The 19,088-nt window shown below is 43.8% G+C and overlaps 2 protein-coding genes across 11 annotated transcripts in view; one reads left to right on the plus strand and one right to left on the minus strand.

The window, feature by feature from the left end:
- The window catches only part of LOC100452602 (ubiquitin carboxyl-terminal hydrolase 31), a 58,402-nt gene extending 51,508 nt beyond the window's left edge, over nt 1–6,894 (minus strand). For all 4 annotated transcript variants that reach the window (XR_010137825.1, XR_010137824.1, XM_054534773.2 and 1 more), the window contains exon 1: nt 6,122–6,894. Coding sequence is in view for 2 of the 4 variants with exons in the window: in XM_054534773.2 (XP_054390748.1) it covers nt 6,122–6,718 (597 nt within the window). In the remaining 2 variants the exon portion in view is untranslated. The remainder of the gene's footprint in view (nt 1–6,121) is intronic.
- LOC129050924 (ubiquitin carboxyl-terminal hydrolase 31-like) overlaps nt 1–19,088 on the plus strand; it is a 363,751-nt gene that overhangs the window by 229,486 nt on the left and 115,177 nt on the right. The gene's annotated exons all lie outside the window — the stretch shown is intronic.

Raw genomic sequence — 19,088 nt, forward strand, 5'->3', positions numbered from 1 at the left:
AATATTCTGGAAATAACCTTGCGTTGACTCATTATTCTGCTATTGCATTTTTATAACTGCAACATCACTTAGTAGTAACTAAGGGAGACTATTCATAAGCAGATCCAGCAAGTTTCACTATAAATTATGCATTCACATCGCCATAAACCCAGAGTACTCCCAGTAAATTTTAACTGCCTGAGATGCTTGCAAGTCACAGACCTGCTGTGGCACTCTACACAGCCAACCCTATGGATACTTGACAGGCAAGCCAGGCTGACTCTTAGGCCTCCAATCAATCACAGCCTCCGCTCATTCTTTCAATCCTGGACACAAGAATCAGATCTCCTAAAAACCAGCACAGACACCTCCAGCTCATCCTGGCTCCAGTCTTCTCCTAGCAAAGTACAATTTAGAACCTTCCCAGCCTAGGCCTGGCCGGGCCCGGCCTAATCTTTACCAATTCTAGTCAGTTCAGGCCTTGGTCACCTGCCTGTCTTATGTGGATGCTAAATGGATGAGTGTGTGAATATACAGACAGTAAACAAAGAGAAGAGTGTGAAATCAAAATAGGGCTATTCCCTAGTATCAAAATGCTACTATCACATAGTAACTTCAAAGAATAGATCAAGCTGTTCTCCCTACTAACCAAAGAAATGCAAATTAAAACAATGAAATGCTATTTTCTACTTAGCAACTTAAAGATTTCTTTTTTAATAACAACAGTGGGGTACCACACATTCTTAACAATGCTAGTGGTAAAATCCTTCTGTAAATAAGGTAATAATATGATTTAAGAGCCTTTGAAATAGGTAACTACTGAAAGGAATTTCGTTTTATGTAGCCTCAAGAAATAATCAAAAGTGAAAGATTAATGTACAATATACATTCATTACAAACAGAAGCCATCTACATGCCCAAAAATAGGTTATAGTACCTTCATATAATGATCTGAAAAGTTTTTATGATGAAAATTACTCATAAGACAATACAAAATTAAGATCACATGACGAAAATCTGGATATATGCTTTGATATCAATTACGTTATACACACACAGGGGAGGGGAAGGCAAGTAAGTCAATTTTATTATTTCAACTTGCATATATTTTCCATGTTTCCTACAAAACTTTAGACACTACTCTTACAGAAATAGATGTTATCTATTATCAAATTTTAGCAAAAGAACCCAGACACAAAAGAATATATACTTATTGCAAACCAAAACCACAATGAGATACCACTTCACGCCTACTCAAACGGCTATAAAGAAAAAGACAGACATTAACAAGTGTTGAGAAGGATATGGAAAAACTGGAACCCTCACACAGTCCTCGTGGGAATAAAATGGTATGGCAACATTGGCAAAGTGCCTGACAGCTCCTCAAACAATTAAACACAGTTACCATATGACCCAGCAATTCCATCTCTAAAATATACCTGAGGAACAAAAACACATCTCCACATAAAAATCTGTACGTGAATGTTCACAGCAGCATTATTTATAATTGCCAAAGTAGAAACAACTCAAACGTCCATCAGCAGATGAATAAACAAAATGTGAAATATTCATATAATAGAATATTTTGCAGCTATAAAAAGGAATGTAGTATGATATATACTACAAGATGATTAATCTTGAAAATATCATGCTAAGTGAAAGAAGCCAGATGCAAAAGGCCACATATATGATTCCTTTTATCTGAAATGTCCAGACTAGATAGAGACACAATGTAGCTTAGCGTTCATGTAGGGCTGGAATATTCCACAGAAATAAGGAGTGACTGCTAATGAGTATGGGGTTTTTTGGGGGGTAATTAAAAATGTTCTAAAATTGATTGTGATAATGTTTGCACAACTCCAAGAATATAATCGAACTGTACACTAAATGGATGAATTAAATCGTAGGTTAACTGTATCTCAATAAAGCTGTTTTTAAAACAATATATACTTATTTCACTCACAATAAAGTCCAACAACAGACAAAACTAATCGATGGTGTTAGAAGACAGTCTATGTTTAATCAATGGTGTTAGAAGACGGTCTAATGGATGGTGTTAGAAGACAGTCTAACATTCCAGAAAGGGTACCTTCTGGAGTGTTAGAGATGTCCTATTTCTTGATCTGGGTTACAAATTATCACTTTAGGATAACACATCAACCTGTACGCTAACGACATATATATTTTTCTGTATGTATGCCATACTTTGTTCAAAAAGTTGACATTAGGCTGGGCGCAGCAGCTCACGCCTGTAATCCTCGGACTCTGGGAGGCCGAGGTGGATGGATCACCTGAGGTCAGGAGTTCGAGACCAACCTGGCCAACAGGGTGAAACCCTGTCTCTACTAAAAATACAAAAATTAGCCAGGCGTGGTGGTGCACGCCTGTAATTCCAGCTACTCATGAGGCTGAAGGAGGAGAAGCACTTGAACCTGGGAGGTGGAGGTTTCAGTGAGCCGAGATCATGCCACTGCACACCAGCCTGGACAACAGAACAAGGCTGCATCTCAAATAAATAAACAAACAAATAAATAAATAAATTAAATAAAAAATTAAAAAGTTGACATTAAAATGGAAAAACACTAAAGTTTCTTAATTTAGTCAGACGCTCAGACTCTAACTCAGTTTAGTTAATCTTATTTAGAGCCGATTCCATTTATCTAGTTACTTAACTAAAAAGCAGATTAGAAACTGCAAAATAGTCAGGCATGGTGTCTCATGCCTATAATCTCAACACTTTGGGAGGCCAAGGCAGAAAGATCACTTGTGGCCAAGAGTTTGAGACCAGCCCAGGCAACAAAGAGAGACCTGGTTTCTACCAAAAATTTAAAAATTAGCCAGGCATGGTGGCGCACACCTGTGGTCCCGGCCACCGGGGAGCTGAGGTGAGAAGATTACTTGAGCCTGGGAGATAGAGGCTACAGTGAGCCATGATCACACCACTGCACTCCAGCCTGGGAGACAGAGTGAGATTCTGTCTCAAAAGAAAAGAAGAAAAGTACAGGAGGAAGTAGGAGGTACAGGATCCCAGCAACAGGATAAAGCAAGAGAAAACTAGCATGAAGATGGTAGGGAGCAATGAAAGCAAATATCATAGGAGAAATAAGAATTCGAACAATATAGCAATCCAGAACCACTCAATAGGGCCTATGTAGTCCCACTAGCCCCAAAAGAAACCTCCATATTACCTAAAAGGAGATCAATCAATGATGTTCATAACAACCCTAAGTCACCAAGGAACAAATGAGTATGTCTAGGATTCTCACCCTGGCAATGAGTACAAAATAATATGATCAAGCCATCTAATCAAAAGAAAAGGTTAAAATTGTAAGGATCTGATGTTCAAATAAGTAGTTACCTCAGAAGTCACTTATGTAAAAGACTCATTCCCCAAAATGCCAGGCACATGGATTATCATTGTGTTATTCAACGATGATACAATGGCACAGAATGTATCATACTGAGAAGTGAGTGCCCTCTCCGGGACATACTCCTCAGTGAGTCATCCAGCACTAGAACACTGGAGATATAAATAAATACCACCTCTTCAAAAACAGTCTGAAATTCAAGTGGTCAAAACTTAGAGCATCATGGCCGGGCATGGTGCCTCATGCCTGTAATCCTAGCACGAGGCTGAGGCGGGTGGATCACCGGAGGTCAGGAGTTCAAGACCAGCCTAGCCAACATGGTGAAACCCCGTCTCTGCTAAAAATACAGAAATTAGCCAGGTGTGGTGGTGGGTGCCTGTAATCCCAGCTACTTGGGAGGCTGAGGCAGGAGAATTGCTTGAACCCGGGAGGTGGAGGTTGCAATGAGCCGAGATCATGCCACTGCACTCCAGCCTGGGTGACAGAGCAAGACTCTGTCTCACAAAAATAAAAAAATTTAAAAAACCCTAGAGCATCTACGCATCAAAGGTAAGCTATAAAACAATCAGACTTGCAAAGCTAGACCCAGTGAAAGTGTAGAGGTGGAGCGTACTTCTCGTCAGCACTTAACTATGGTGATATTTTGCAAGATCCTTTCTACGCCTCTGTCCTACCAGCATCCCTTTCTTATGTCCCAGACCTGCTGTCACAGGCTGGGTTGGTTGGTGTGTTGGTTGGTTGTTCTTGCTAAAATGTTTTCACCACTCAGGTGTAAAGGAGTCGATGGTTGTTAAACACCACGATCTGTGAGGATGGTATTACTATGTGGCAATGAAAAGGAAAATATGGAAACTGAGGCTCAGTGACCTGCCCAAGATCTCAGCTGCACTAGGAGTCTCACTACATTCAAAACTCATAGGCTCACAGATTTTCAAAAGGGAAAGAGTAGCCTCTGACCCTGGATGCCCTCCACCTCCCCCAGCTCTACCCTCTGACGCTTGACAGAATCTGGGAAGGGGTGGCGGCAGCTACAACAGCTTAACCAGCTGCCTGACATCACAATAGAACCTGAAGGGTAACTAACCCCTTCCTCCAGCTGGATATAAAATAAAAAGCAGCCAATAGTCCTTTCTTTCCCATCTGAAGGGAAATTAAGCTACTCTCCTTTCTTCCTGTCACTAGTAAAATTGTGAAATCATTAACTAGTAGATATTTTCCACCAGCTGTTGCTTTTAAAGGAGTTTGTCCTTTTCCTTAGCTACCCTAGTTTATTACAACTTCCACGACACGAAGACTCTGAAACGAGGAAGATTCACCAAGTCGTCACTGTACTGTTAAAAAGGAACTCTTATTTTTAGAAGATTAAAGAACTTTCCAACTTAATGTATCTGTGTAATTACTGGGAGCAACTCTGGTCAGGGAATAAGTTCTTACTATTATTCTTCTCCAGCTACAGAGAGCCATAACCTTCAAATAAAGAAAGTGTTTAATTTCCTTCTCTAGAGTTTGGAAACAGCCTTTCTCTGCTCCCATCATTGCTCAAAGTAAAGTAAATAGAGAAGTTAATTCCCTGCTCATTCATTTGCTCATGAATATGCACACAAGGGTCACGACTAGTTACTATGGGGGTTAAAGGGAATCATAGCAGCCATACATGGTGCCTCATGCCTATAATCTCAGCACTTTGGGAGGCCGAGACGAGAGGATCACTTGAGGCCAGGAATTCAAGACCAGCCTAGGCAATATACCAAGAATTGTCTCTACAAGAAAAAAAAAGTTTTAATTAGCTGAGAGTGGTGGCAGGCACCTGTCGTCCCAGCTACTGCAGAGGCTGAGGTGGGAGGATTGCTTGAGCCCAAGTTTGAGGCTGCAGTAAGCTATGACTGCACCATTGAACACTAACCTGGATACAGAGCGACCCTGTCTCTTAAAAAAAAAAAAAAAAAAAAGCCTGGGCATAGTGGCTCATACCTGTAATCTCAGCACTTTGGGAAGCCAAAGAGGGGAGGGTGGCTTGAGGACAAGAGTTCAAGACCAGCCTGGGCAACAGAGCAAGACCCTGTCTCTAAAAACAAAATAAAAATAAAAAGTAGCCTGTCAGCACATCAATCACATCAGCAGGTTTTTTTTCTTCAAACCACTATCTGATATTACCTCGTTAACTTCTTCAAGTCTTTAATAACAAAAATAATAGCAGCAAATACACATGATATTGAAGTATTTTACTTATCAGGTTGAACCCTATAAAAGTGCCAATCTGTAAATAAAAAACGGTGAAATATGGATAATTCCACAGTGTTCGACCTAATATATCAACTTGTTTGCAGCTCACAACCACCTTATAAAGTAGGTCCCAGATGAAGAAACTGTAAGCACAGAGAGGCTGCTTAACTTACCCGAGGTCACATTGCTAGTAAGTGGCAGAATCAGGATTTGAACCCATGCTCAACACTCCCACCCCACAAAAATGCAAGTTCCATGAAGGCGGACAGTCTTGTTCATTGCAACGTCACTCCCATTGCCTATTATCACAGAGTATGGGCATGTTATGTAGTAAGCTCTCAATAATTACATGTTGAGCGAGTGAGTGACTGAGTGAATAAATGAATGAATGAATGAACCTCCTTACAATCACTGGTCGATTGCCCAGACCACTCGGAGCAACCAATGCAGAAGCCTGCCAGGCCAAGAGGAACCGAAGGAAGGAAGACCTGGGCGGGCAGGTGCCCCAGGGGCTCCGGGTGCAGTCGGGGCGCGGCGGCGCGCGGGCTCACCTTGAAGTCGCGGCTGTGCTGCGAGGTGTACTCCAGGGTCCAGAGGGCCCGCACCAGGTGCGCCAGCTGCTCAGTGACCTCGCCCTGGCCCTGCGCGCCGCGGCCCGTAGGCTGCTCGGGGTCAGGCGAGGGCTCGGGCCGCCCCGCCCGGTACTGGCCCAGCGCCAGGCACTCCGCGAAGAGCTCGGTGTTGCTGAGGCACTGCAGCATGGCCTTCATGAAGCACGTGTTGCAGTGGTTGCGGAGCCCCGCCACGCCGGGCACCGGCTTGGCGGCGCGGGACAGGCGGGCGGCAGCGGGCACGGCGGCGGCCGGCCCCGGCGGGAAGCAGCTGCAGAGGCCGCCGCGGTCCGGGGCGGCGCTCTCAGAGCTAAAGTGCGAGAGCGTGGACAGCGTCTTGAGAACGCGGCTCATGAAGCTGCCCACCGAGCGTGCAGAAGAGGGCGAGGAGGGCGCGGCCGGCCCGGACGCCCCGGAGTCCCCCGCGCCGCCGCCGCTAGCGCGGCGGCTCGGAAACAGCCGCTTGCTGAAGGAGCGCTTCTCCTTCCCGCTCGCCGCCGCCGGCGGCCCGGACCCGGGCGCCGTTACCTTGGACATGGCGGCGGCCGCAGACACTCATCACCGTGCCCGCCCGCCTGGCCCGCGGCCCCGCCACAGCCGCCGCCGCATCTCGCAGCGCCGCGCCTCACCGGCCCGGGAGCTCCACTCCCAACACACCTCAAAGCGCAGCGGCGCCAGCGAGCGAGCGGCGGCCGGCGGGGCCAGCGGGCGGGCGCGCGCGCGGTCCGCCCAGCTGGGCCGCTCACGTGACGCGCCTCCCGGCACCGCCCGCCCCGCGCTGAAGCCGCCTCGGCCGCCATGTTCACTGTGGGACGATAGCTGCCTCTCCAGCCGGACGCGATGCCTGGAGGCTGTGGGCGCGGTCCTGCTGCGTGAAGCCTGAGGGAGGCCATGTCTAGTGTGGGCGCGGTCCCGGCTTGGAGGAAAAGGCTGGGCTCCCCTTGGATGGTGGATCCCTGGGGTGGGTCTCTGTCTTTGCTGATCAGATGGCAGAGGCGGGAACGTGCAGGAATCAGGATGCTGTCAGTTACCAGACCGTGCAAGGGCTGGTGGACATGCCCCTGACAGGTCCTGGGCAAGTCAGCCCTGTCTGGTTCCCAAGGGACGTTGCAGATACCTACCGTCTGGGTGCCAGCGGAGTGCAGTCACAAACCCTGGCACGTCCCAGCGGGCTTTTCTTCCTGGCTGCACCTTGGAGCCCCAGCGAAACGCTGTTATCATAACTACCTTCCTTTTCATTCCAGCCTTTAAAACTCCACCGGGCTCTCCCATCATCCATCCATCCATTCATTCATTCACTCACTCATTCATTCAACAGTTACTGGGGATATTGCAAAGAATTAAATCTATTAAATTAGAATCAAATGTCATATCCCCAGTGGATTAAATTAGCACGGTTTCTACCTGCCCTCTTGCAGCTTACATTCCTACTGGGTGTTTACAATAGCTGTTGTGTTCCACACATTATGCCAAGCATGCAATATTTTCTTTAATCTTTAATTCACCGTCTTTGAGATTGGTACAGTTCTTATCTGATTCAAACACAAGTTTTATTCACAACCCCTATACTTGACCTCTAAACCAAAGGTCACGAATCCACAATATCACAGGTCACAAACCCACAAATGAGTGAAGAATCCTGGTGTTTGAATTATCATATTGACTTTCAAGTGACTTGGGTCTCAGTGTTGGGGGAAATATAAGGAATGATGGGGACTATAGCAAACTTCAAATTAACGTCTTTCTAAAGAGATGGCTGCCACTCAGCTCCAGCCAGTTGTTCCCATGTGAGAACGGGAGCTCAGCGTTACCAGATCATCTGATGTTTTAAGAGAAGGCAGAAATCCTATTTTTAAACGTTGGTTCCATTAAAAAAAAATAGTGCAGGGAGCAAAAAATAGTACATCTTTGAGATGCCCTTAGTCAAAAATCAACTAGTATATGACCTCCTCTCTATAGGCTTCCCTCTGCTAAAAGGGCTAGTCTGAGTCCTGAGGCAGACGAGAGAAATCAGGGAAGGGAGAGCCCTTCCTCCTTTTTAAAACATGAAGGCCACCTTACACCACGTTTCAAAGTAAATGGTTTTTACCTTTGACCTCCCTCCCCATTGTAAGTAGGGCTCTATGATGACATCTCCAGGGTGCTCTGCACTGTCCCTAATCGCCTCCACTCTCCTCTTAGTCAAAATTCTTATCTGGACACCAGGAAGAAAGCCATCTGATTATTCACACTAAAATGTGAATGCAATGGCCCTCAACTTCTGGGCAGTTTGATCCAGACTCCAGGGCCTTTGCTGGAGCTGTTCCCTCTCCCTTGGAGGATGTGCCTGTCACACACATCTGGTGGTCTAGCAGCCTACAAGAAAGCCCAAGTCTGAGGCCGCTGATGGGCATTGAGATCAAGGGTCAGGGCTGGACAACTCAACAGAACTATTCACTTTAGTGCTGTAGAAAGTTCTTTACATAGAATAATAAAAATAAGAAAAGCATCCAAGTTTCTCACCACTTTCTTCAGTTCCAAGTCTTAAAAATGTGCCACTCCTCCTACTTCACTAACTCTGGACCCAGCATCAGAATTCCTGGGATCTTGTCTCACCCTACCCTCCATCACCAATACTCTCAGGTGACCCTGAACACTCCAGTGGTCATGCTGAGTCTTGGTTTCCCCATGTGGGACTGATAATGCCACCCCTGGTTACTTCATAGCTCCATCTCCATTCTAAGGGAGATGAATGAATGCACCTTGGAAGAGATGGGCTCTCTGGTAGGTTTACCTCACTTACCTGATTCCCCCTGAGGTGTAGCAAAAGCACCCATTTACTTCTCAAAGTTGCTATGGCAAAGAAAATAACATACAACCTGAGAGAGAAGCATAGCCCTGGACCAAAAAAAAAAAAAAAAAGCAGGCAGCATTCATTTTTTCAAAAATTCTTTGTAGTAAAAAACAAATAACATTAAATTTACCATCTTCACACCATTTTTTAATGTACATTTCCGTAGTGTTAAGTATAGTTGCTTTGTCATGCAAAAGATCTATAAAACTTTTTCATCTGGCCAGGCGCAGTGGCTCATACCTGTAACCCCAGCACTTTGGGAGGCAGGCGGATCACTTGAGGTCAGGAGTTCAAGACCAGTCTGGCCAACATGGCAAAACCTCATCTCTACTAAAATCACAAAAACTAGTTGTGCCTGGGGGCATACATTTGTAATCCCAGCTACTCGGTAGGCTGAGGCAGGAAAATCCCTTGAACCTGGGAGGTGGAGGTTGCAATGAGGCGAGATTGTGCCACTGCATTCCAGCCTGGGCTACAGAGCGAGACTGTGTCTCAAAAAACAAACAAACAAACAAGAACACCACAAACTTGCATCTTACAAAACAGAAACTCTATACCCATTAAACACTAATTCCCCCTCCCCTCTCCTTTCCCCCAGCCCTTACCAACCATCTTTCTACTTCCTATGATTTTGACTACTTGAGATACTTCTTATGATCAGAATCATAGAGCATTTGTCCTTTTGTGACTGACTTATTTCACTTAGTGGAGTGTCCTTGAGTTTCACCCAACTTGCAGCATATAGCAAGATTTCCTTCTTTTTTAAGGCTGAATGATATTCATCGCATGTATAGACCACATTTTCTGCATCCATTCATCCATCAGGGACATTTGACCTCACATCTTGGCTATTACAAATAGTTGGGTAATGTACATTAGAGTGCTAAGATTTCTTTGATATCCTGCTTATTTTTTTTTTTTTTGCATGTATATCCAAAAGTGGGGTTGTGAGATAATATTGTAATTCCATTTTTATTTTTTTGAGAAAATTCCATACAATTTTCCTTAATGCCTATGCCATTTTACAGTCCCATTTATAGTACACGAAGATTCTAATTTCTTGGCCTCCTCACCAACACTTGTTATTTTCTTTTCTTTTGATGGTGACTATCCTAATGAGCATGATGTCATATGGACAATTTTGAGAAATTCACACATCCCCCTTGGGTCAAGACAAGGGAAATCATTTGAATTAGTTTAGACGATCTTCCATAGTGTTTCCATCTTTTAAAAAAATTCAGCAAATCAGTCTCCATGTCCCCACACCAAATGAGATCACGAATATGAACAAAGAATCTTTGTCAATTGGGAAGGGCTAGACAGCTGATGAAGAGCACATCATGTAAAGGCTAAGGGAGGGGACGTGGTTGGTCAGGCTGCCTAGATTTGATGCTCATACCCGCCCACTGCAAGCCATGTGAGACACTATCCATTTTCCTACCTAATGCGAATGATAATTATCACTCACTCCCCCCACCCCCAGAGGGTTAATGAGAAGACCAAAACAGATCACAGGAGTTAAGAAATCTGAACCAAGTGGAAGGGTGTTTGTTCCTTGCTAAGAGGCAAAGCCAATGCTATTTGTTCCACTAACAAGTGAGGCCATAGGAGTTTCTCAACAAGGGCCAACTCCTTACGGTCTAAGGGAGATACCGAATCACAGAAAAGGCACAGATGTTGGCATCAGACAAACTTGGGTGTGTTTGAATCTTGATTCAGCCTCCTAGTAACTGTGGGATTTTAACAAGTTCTTCAGTCTCAATGAGCTTCATTCAGTTTACTCAGCTGGAACATAAAGATATTTTAAAATGACTTTTCAGGATTGTTGCATTGCATAGAATGTACCCACCTGCCATGTAAGCGGTGTTCAATGAATGATAACCATTATTTCTGTGTTGCTATCCTTTTCGAAGAAACACTGTTCCTTTCTGAAGGTAATAGCGTAGGCCAAGGGCCACCCAAAGTAGGGGGAAGAGGTGGGAGAAAGGGGGAAGATGACTGAGTTTTCTATTCACAAATACTCCTTTTCCAGAAACAAGCCATTTATCAAAGTATTGGAGTCTCGTTTACTGTCAAAATGCAAGGGCTAATTACACTTGAAGAACAATTGACTACAAGAGCAAAAAAGACAGGGCTTGTTCAATTAATGGGAAAAGAAAGGGGGTCTCTAGCACACAATATTTTGGACATCAGATTGGAATGGTTTAATTAGCCATTGCTAGGGACTCTGATTGTCTGTTGTCCTAGAAGCCATTAGTCGTCTGTAGCTTTTAAGCATCTCATTTCAATTCTCTCATTCAACACTTTCTGAGTACCTGTTACATGTCAAGCACTGTGCTCAACATTAGTGATACAGCAAAGTCCAGTGGAAGACAGATGGCTTGAGCCTCTGCATTAGTCAGGGTTTTTTGGAAAAACAAAACAAATAGGATATATAGAGATACACAGGAAGATTTATTATGGCCTCCAGCTCCATCCATGTCCCTGCAAAGGACATGATCTCATTCTTTTTTATGGCTGCATAGTATTCCATGGTGTATATGTACCACATTTTCTTTATCCAGTCTATCATTGATGGCCATTTAGGTTGATTTCATGTCTTTGCTATTGTAAATAGTGCTGCAATAAACATATGTGTGGAAGTGTTTTTATAATGGAATGGTTTATATTCCTTTGGGTACATACCCAGTAATGGGATTGCTGGGTCGAATATTATTTCTGTCTTTAGGTCTTTGAGGAATCACCACACTGTCTTCCACAATGGCTAGACTAATTTATGCTCCCACCAACAGTGTATAAGAGTTCTTTTTTTTTTTTTTTTCTTGAGATGGAGTCTCACTCTGTCACCCAGGCTGGAGTGCAGTGGCGTGATCTTGGCTCACTGCAAGCTCCGCCTCCCAGGTTCACGCCATTCTCCTGCCTCAGCCTCCCGAGTAGCTGGGACTACAGGCTCCCGCCACCATGCCCGGCTAGTTTTTTGTATTTTTAGTAGAGACGGAGTTTTACTGTGTTAGCCAGGATGGTCTCGATCTCCTGACCTCGCGATCCGCCCACCTTGGCCTCCCAAAGTGCTGGGATTACAGGCATGAGCCACCGTGCCCAGCCGTTCCTTTTTCTCCACAACCTTGCCAGCATTTATTATTTTTTTACCTTTTAATAATAGCCGTTCTGACTGGCTTAGATGGTATCTCACTGCAGTTTTGATTTGCATTTCTCTAATGATCAGTGATAGTGCCATTACCCTTAGCAAACTAACACAGGAACAGAAAATTAAATACCGCATGCTCTCACTTATAAGTGGGAGCTAAATAACGAGAACACATAGGTACATAGAAGGGAACAACACACACTGGGGCCTTTTGGAGGGTGGAGGGTGGGAGGAGGGAGAGGATCATGAAAAATAACTAATGGGTACTAGGCTTAATTCCTGGGTGATGAAATAATTTGTACAGCAAACCCCCATGACACACGTGTACCTATGTAACAAACCTGCACTTGTACTCCTGAGCTTAAAATAAAAGTTAAAAAAAGAAAGATATATTATGAGACATTCGTTTACCTCATTATGGAGTCTGAGAAGTCCCACAATCTACCATCTTCAGACTGTAGAATCAGGAAAGCTGGGTTGTAATTCTAGTGCAAGTCCAAAGTCCTGAGAACCAGGAGAACAATGATGTGCATCCCAGTTTGAGTCTGAAGGCTCGAGAACCTGGAACTCTGATGTCTCAAGGGCAGGAGAGGATGGATGTCTCAGCTCAAGCAGAGAAAACAAACTCACCCTTTCTCTGCCTTTGGTTTTTATTCAGGCTCTCAGTGGACTGAATGATACCAACCTACATTCAGTAGAGTCATCATCTTTACTCAGTCTACTGACTCAAACAGTAACCTCTTCCAGAAACACTCTCACAGACACACCCAGAAATAATGTTTTACCAGCTATCTGGGCACCACTTAGCCCAGTCAAGTTGACATATAAAATTAGTCATCATGCCCCCTTATGGGCATCTCAGATTTATTATGTCTTCAAAGAGCTCTCATTTTATCCAACCTCATGCTCCTCTGCCAGCTTTCACATTTCAGTAAAAGGCCTCTGCACCTGCCCAGTTGCTCATGGCAAAAACCACCCTTGCTTTCAAAGTCATCCTTGATTTATCTCTGCTAGAACTCACCTTCAATAGATCAACAAGTCCTGTCTGTTTTATCATCAAAGTAGGTCTTGACTTCTACTCTTCTGTAAGCACATGGCCATTACCCTAGTCTAAGGCACCTACTCTTGTCTGGGTTATTGCAAAAGCCTCCTTACAAAAAAAAAAAAGTGAACTTTTTGTGTCTATCCCTGCTTCCCATTGTAATACACACAACATCTAGGGTTGTCTTTTGAAATGGTTAATCATGTTGTGCTATTCCTCTGCTTGAAATCCTTTAATATATTTTCATTGCTCTTAGATAGAGCCTAGAGTCACTAAAATAGCCTACAAGTTTTCACATGTTCTATCCACACCCACTCCTATAACCTCATCTCAGACCAGGTCCTGATTGTTGGCTAAGACTTAGGCCTATCAAGCACTTTCTTGCCTCCAAGCGTGTGCCCTTGTTCTCATTGCGCTTACTCTTTCCCTTATCTATTCCCAAGCCTAGTTCTTTCTCATCTTTCAGGGCTCAATTGAAACATCACTTCTTCAAAGAGGTGGTCCCAACCTCACGATCCAAGTGACCTCTCCCAGTTACTCTCCAGCCCATCACCTTATTTATTTCTTCCACAGCACTCACCCCATTGGTAACTGCCTGACTCATGTGAGTTTGTTGGATGCCATAATCCCCCCTAGTCAATTGGTATCATGACGGCAGGGGCTTTGTCACTCTTGTTCACAGTTGCATTCCCAGTGCCTTACATGGTGCCTGGCACATAGTAAACTGTCAACCAATATTAATTAACTAAGTGAATGAAGGGGATAATGTGAAGGACAGCATAAGAGCTAAAAAAAAAAATGTAAAAAAGGTACATGTGCACGTATGTTCATTGCAGCACTATTCACAGTAGCAAAGACATGGAATCAACTCAAATGCCCATCAATGATAGACTGGATCAAGAAAACGTGGTACATATGCACCATGGAATACTATGCAGCCATAAAAAGGAATGAGATCATGTCCTTTGCAGGGACATGGATGGAACTGGAAGGCTTTATCCTCAGGAAACTAACTCAGGAACAGAAAACCAAACACTGCGTGTTCTCACTTATAAGTGGGAGCTGAACAATGAGAACACGTGGACACAGGGAGGGGAACAACACACACTGGGGCCTGTTGGGGGGTGGGGTGGGAGGAGGGAGAGCATTAGGAAAAAGAGCTAATGCATGCTGGGCTTAATACCTAGGTGCTGGATTGATAGGTGCAACAAACCACCCTGGCACATGTTTATCTATGTAACAGGCTGCACATCCTGCACACATACCCCAGCACTTAAAATGAAAATAAAAATTAATTTTTTAAAAAAGATAATGTAAAAAACTCTACTTCCTTCCTCTAAAGAGCATTGTACAATGGTGTTTTTAGGAAAAATAAAGAATCTTCACCAAAAACGCACATATCAGATAGGAGATGATACTCACACAAGAACAGAGGCAGGGAGCCCTCACTGCAGAAGCAAGACTCTGAAACCAAAAGAGGAGGAGGAGAGCGAGAGGCATGAGAACCTAGAGAAAATGTAGCAGAGGGAAAAACCAAGGAAAATAAAAACAGTCTTCATGCCAGTAGTGTGTAAACTCCAGAAAGAGAGCTTTCAAAGAAGACATGCTGTGAGCTAGGCTCATGATGTTGAATAGCAGTTTTCTAGATTAACAAGAGGATTAAATCAAAATCAGGATGAGGGGTAAAGGACTGATGGATTGGAGCATAAAATGCATTACAGCCACAAAGAATGGTTGAACATGCCACAAAAGCACACGGTCACTGAGAAACAACGTGGAATATCCAGCTAATTCCAGCATAGTCACTGCCTCATTAATAGGGGATGGAGGAAAGACAGCCAGGATGATCCAAAATCTCAGTGAAATCGAAACAAGAGTCAACTCTCCAATACCTGGGAGTGGGTGATTCATAATTAAATCATCACAGAATCCTGGGAATACTCAATGGGGCTTACATTGCAGGAGGTGATGAGTAATATTTTCTGGACCCTGGTGTTGGGAGAAAAGAAGTCCATTATTCTGCTGAGCCCTCGTAGAAGATGAAGGATCACCTCCTCCATAAACAAAGAATCGATTATAGAAGCTTGGCTTTCCTCCTCCCATCCTTCTGAGACTTGTAATCAATTCTTATTTAGTTCTCACCTACTTAGCAAATCCCAGCAAAGACTAGAGCATGTCCCAAATCCTGCTTCCATACTAACCTGGTTAATATTCAAACTGGCTGCTCTTAGATGAGTAAATATTGAACCCAGGGCCAGGTGTAGGTGGGGAGGGAGTAGCAGGAACTGAATGTTTAAGGTGACATGAGAAGAATGGCATTTTATCCTTATATCTGTGGAAGGACTTTACCCAAGAAAGTGGCCTAGACATGATGAGAGGAAGTGGCTCTGACCATGGTGCAGTGCATGGATTGGAGAGAAAGAGCCTGTAGGCAAAATACCTGGGAAACGAAGTGTGAAAAGAAGGGGGAAATTTGAGGCATGTTTGGTAAGTACTGATAAGGAAAGAGTTGGTTGATTATTGGATGTAACAAGCAGAGATGAGGGAGGATCTGGAATGACACCCAGATATTAAGCTCACATCACTGGGTGAATGTGGTTATTCATTAACATTGGTAACACTAAAAGAATAAGTGGATTCAGGAAACATCAAAGACGTTCTCAGTTTTCACATTTCTTCTTGGGCGTTCATCACTGCAAGAGTTTCTCCACTCTCCAGTGGTGGATTGTATTACTTGCTCACAATGACTTGCACCCTATCCATTCTAGCCATGCTTCCCATGCCTGCCCTATTGCCATTGGGCTTGGCAGCCAAGGGACGTGTTTTGACTGATGGAATGTGAACAGATATGACAATCACCATATCCAATCAGTAGCTATAAATGAACTCCTGAAATTTGGTTCTGTGCTCTTCAGCCTCTGTCATCTATCATGAGAGTAGCATGCCCCCAAGCGTGGCTGCTCCTTGAGAATACAAGAGGAGAGAGCCCAGCCCAGCTCAGGAGAGCCATGGGTGACCTTTGGCACAGATATAATATAAGTTAGAAACCTACAGCTCTTGGATTTGGGAATTGTTTGTTGCTGCAGCAAAAGCTGATTATGACACTTCCAAAATCTTAGTGACCCTAGAAAGTGACTTACCATCTCTGAATTCCTTATTCCATCATTGGGGAAGTTGAACTAAATGACTCCAAACTTCTTCTTGGTTCAAAAGTGTTTGTTCTTTTAAAGACTGTGTTGGTGTTCTATGATATAATGTTATTTGGGTGTTCAAGCAATTTTTTTTTCTTTCCAAAGATACAGATAAATAAGACAACTTCAACTTAGCCAAACTCTAGCCTGGCAGTTAACAGTACCAAACTAGGACAAGGCCAAAGTGCAAAGACCTGAGGTGGTTTAAGCTGCTGCAGCAGAACTTCTATTCTGAAGACCGTGAGATTAAAAAAAAAAAAAAAACCTATAAAGCACAAACCCGCTGCATTCAGCTGCTCCGGTTATTTATATGAGCATTTCCCGATTCAAATTGCATGCTCAAATCAAATTTTCCTGGTTTATGCCTTCTTCAGCAATTACTTAAAGGCAGTTTACCTCTCTCTGGAGGAACACAGCAGAAAGGCCTATAGACAAAATCTCTGACTCAGGGACAGATAAACGCACTCTAGGCCTAGTGTTGCAGAAGTCACTTTGCCTACAGAGGTGAATGCAGATGAGCCTCCTGGCTGTTTTTCAGCCCAGCTGATTCTCCAAGGAGGAGGTGGAGACCCACAGAAATTGAAGGAGGGGGTAAGCCTTGGGGATGGGGAGGAATAAACTAACTTCTCTTCATGGAGTTTCTTTTGTGGGTGTCCTGTGGTTTGGATGTGGTTAGTCTCTCTCAAGTTGAAATTTGATCCCCAGTGGGGCAGCATCAGGAAGTGGGGCCTAGTGGGAGTTGTTTGGGTTATGGGGATGGATCTCCTGTGAATAGATTAATGTCTCTCTCAAGAATGAGTAAGCTCCTACTCTCTCAGGAATGGATTAGCTCACCTGAGAGTGGGTTGTTAAAAAGAGCCTGGCCTCCTTGGCTTCTCTCTCTTGCTTTCTCTCTCACCATGTAATCTCTTTGCATATACCCACTCCCCCTCCACTTTCCACCATGAGTTGAAGCAGTCTGAAGCCCTCACCAGATGCAGATGCCTAATTTTAGACTTTCCACCCACCAGGATCATAAGCCAAATAATCATCTTTTCTTCATAAATTACCCAATCTCAGGTATTCCATTATAGCAACACAAGGTGGACTAAGACAGGGGGTAGCAGGTCAACAGCTGAAAGCTGCTCCCACTCCAGTGAGATTGAGAAAAGTCAAAGGTGCACAGGGAACACATAATCATTTTTGTACCAAAAAGTTTCTGGACCCTCTAAGATTCACCCTAACCAAGATGAACCTACCACAAAACAATGCAACATTCAAAACCTATGTTCTGTGTGGCATCAGCTTGCCTTTAATTCACTTTTCCACATTTGGGAGGATTCCCTCATCTTCCATCAAAGAAGCATCATTTGTTCATTTATTTTCTCATTGATTAATTTCCTTAGTCACTAATTCTCCTTTATATTTCCTTCTTCTTTCAGTTGTTCAACTTGATGATCCTTCTCTTGATTTGACTGCCTGACATCTGCTACTTTTTCTTTTAATAACAGCATCCTGGCTTTATTTTGGGAGACAGCTCTCCACTGTTCCCACCACATATGGCAGAAGTGAAGGTGCCCCATAATCCATTTCCTCCTCTCTAGAATCAGATGCACAACATTGACCTGACCAAACAGAATGCCATATTGTCACAGCCAGAGTGATTGGTTTGAGGATAGATGGACATATGGCCCAAGCCTACCCAAGGGAACCCTCCCTGGAACTTTTGCTAGAATTATTAGAAAAAAAAAAAAAAAAGAAAAAAAATCCAATAACTCATTGTGAATTAATTAAATAAATCAAGCCAGGAAGGATTAACACAGATAAAATATTCCTAGTTAATAAAACATATCATGGAAAAAAAAGTCAAGGTAGTTAGTTCTGAATCTACCACTTACTAACTTGGAAGACCTTGGACAAATCATCTCAATGAATATGTCTTTGTAGTCATGATAATGACTATTCTTTGTGGGTAAGGGTCTGTGAATAGGCCCCACCCACTCTCCTATCCAGGTGGCTGGAAGCAAAGAACTTTAAGATGATGGAGTTGCTGCTGGGTGTGGTGGGTCACACCTGTAATCCCAGCACATTGGAAGGCCAAGGTGAGTGGATCACCTGAGGTCAGAAGTTTGAGACCAGGCTGGCCAACATGGCAAAACCCTGTCTCTACTAAAAATACAAAAAAAAAAAAAAAACCCTAGCTGGGCATGGTGGTGGGCAACTGTAATCCCAGCTACTTGGGAGGCTGAGGCAGGAGAATTTCTTGAACCCAAGAGGTGGAGGTTGCAGTGAGCCGAGATCACGCCGCTGCACTCCAGCCTGGGCAGTGGAGCGAGACTCTGTCTCAAAAAAAAAAAAAAAAAAGACGGAGTTACACAATGGAAACATCCCAGATCCCTGAGTCACTGTTCAAGGAGAAAAGCCAAGGAGACTCCTAAACCACCTCTGACTTTAATGTGAAAGAGACATATGTCTTTGCTACATTAAATTAGAAATGTGGCAATTTGGTTTACTGCTGCACAGCAAGTCTAACTAATATAACAAACATAGGTTCAATAATTCACGGATACCCGAAAGATAACACAGATACCATGGCTTTATGACATGAAGCCATTTTGTCAAGACATGACTTTGAATGGTGCCTTCTGCCAAGACATGACTTTGAATGGGCAGGTGTCTAGCAACAGAGGAAGCAGATGCTCTTTCTGCTGACC

The sequence above is a fragment of the Pongo abelii genome, chromosome 18, assembly GCF_028885655.2.
Source record: "Pongo abelii isolate AG06213 chromosome 18, NHGRI_mPonAbe1-v2.0_pri, whole genome shotgun sequence".
Classification (NCBI taxonomy): Eukaryota; Metazoa; Chordata; class Mammalia; order Primates; family Hominidae; genus Pongo; species Pongo abelii.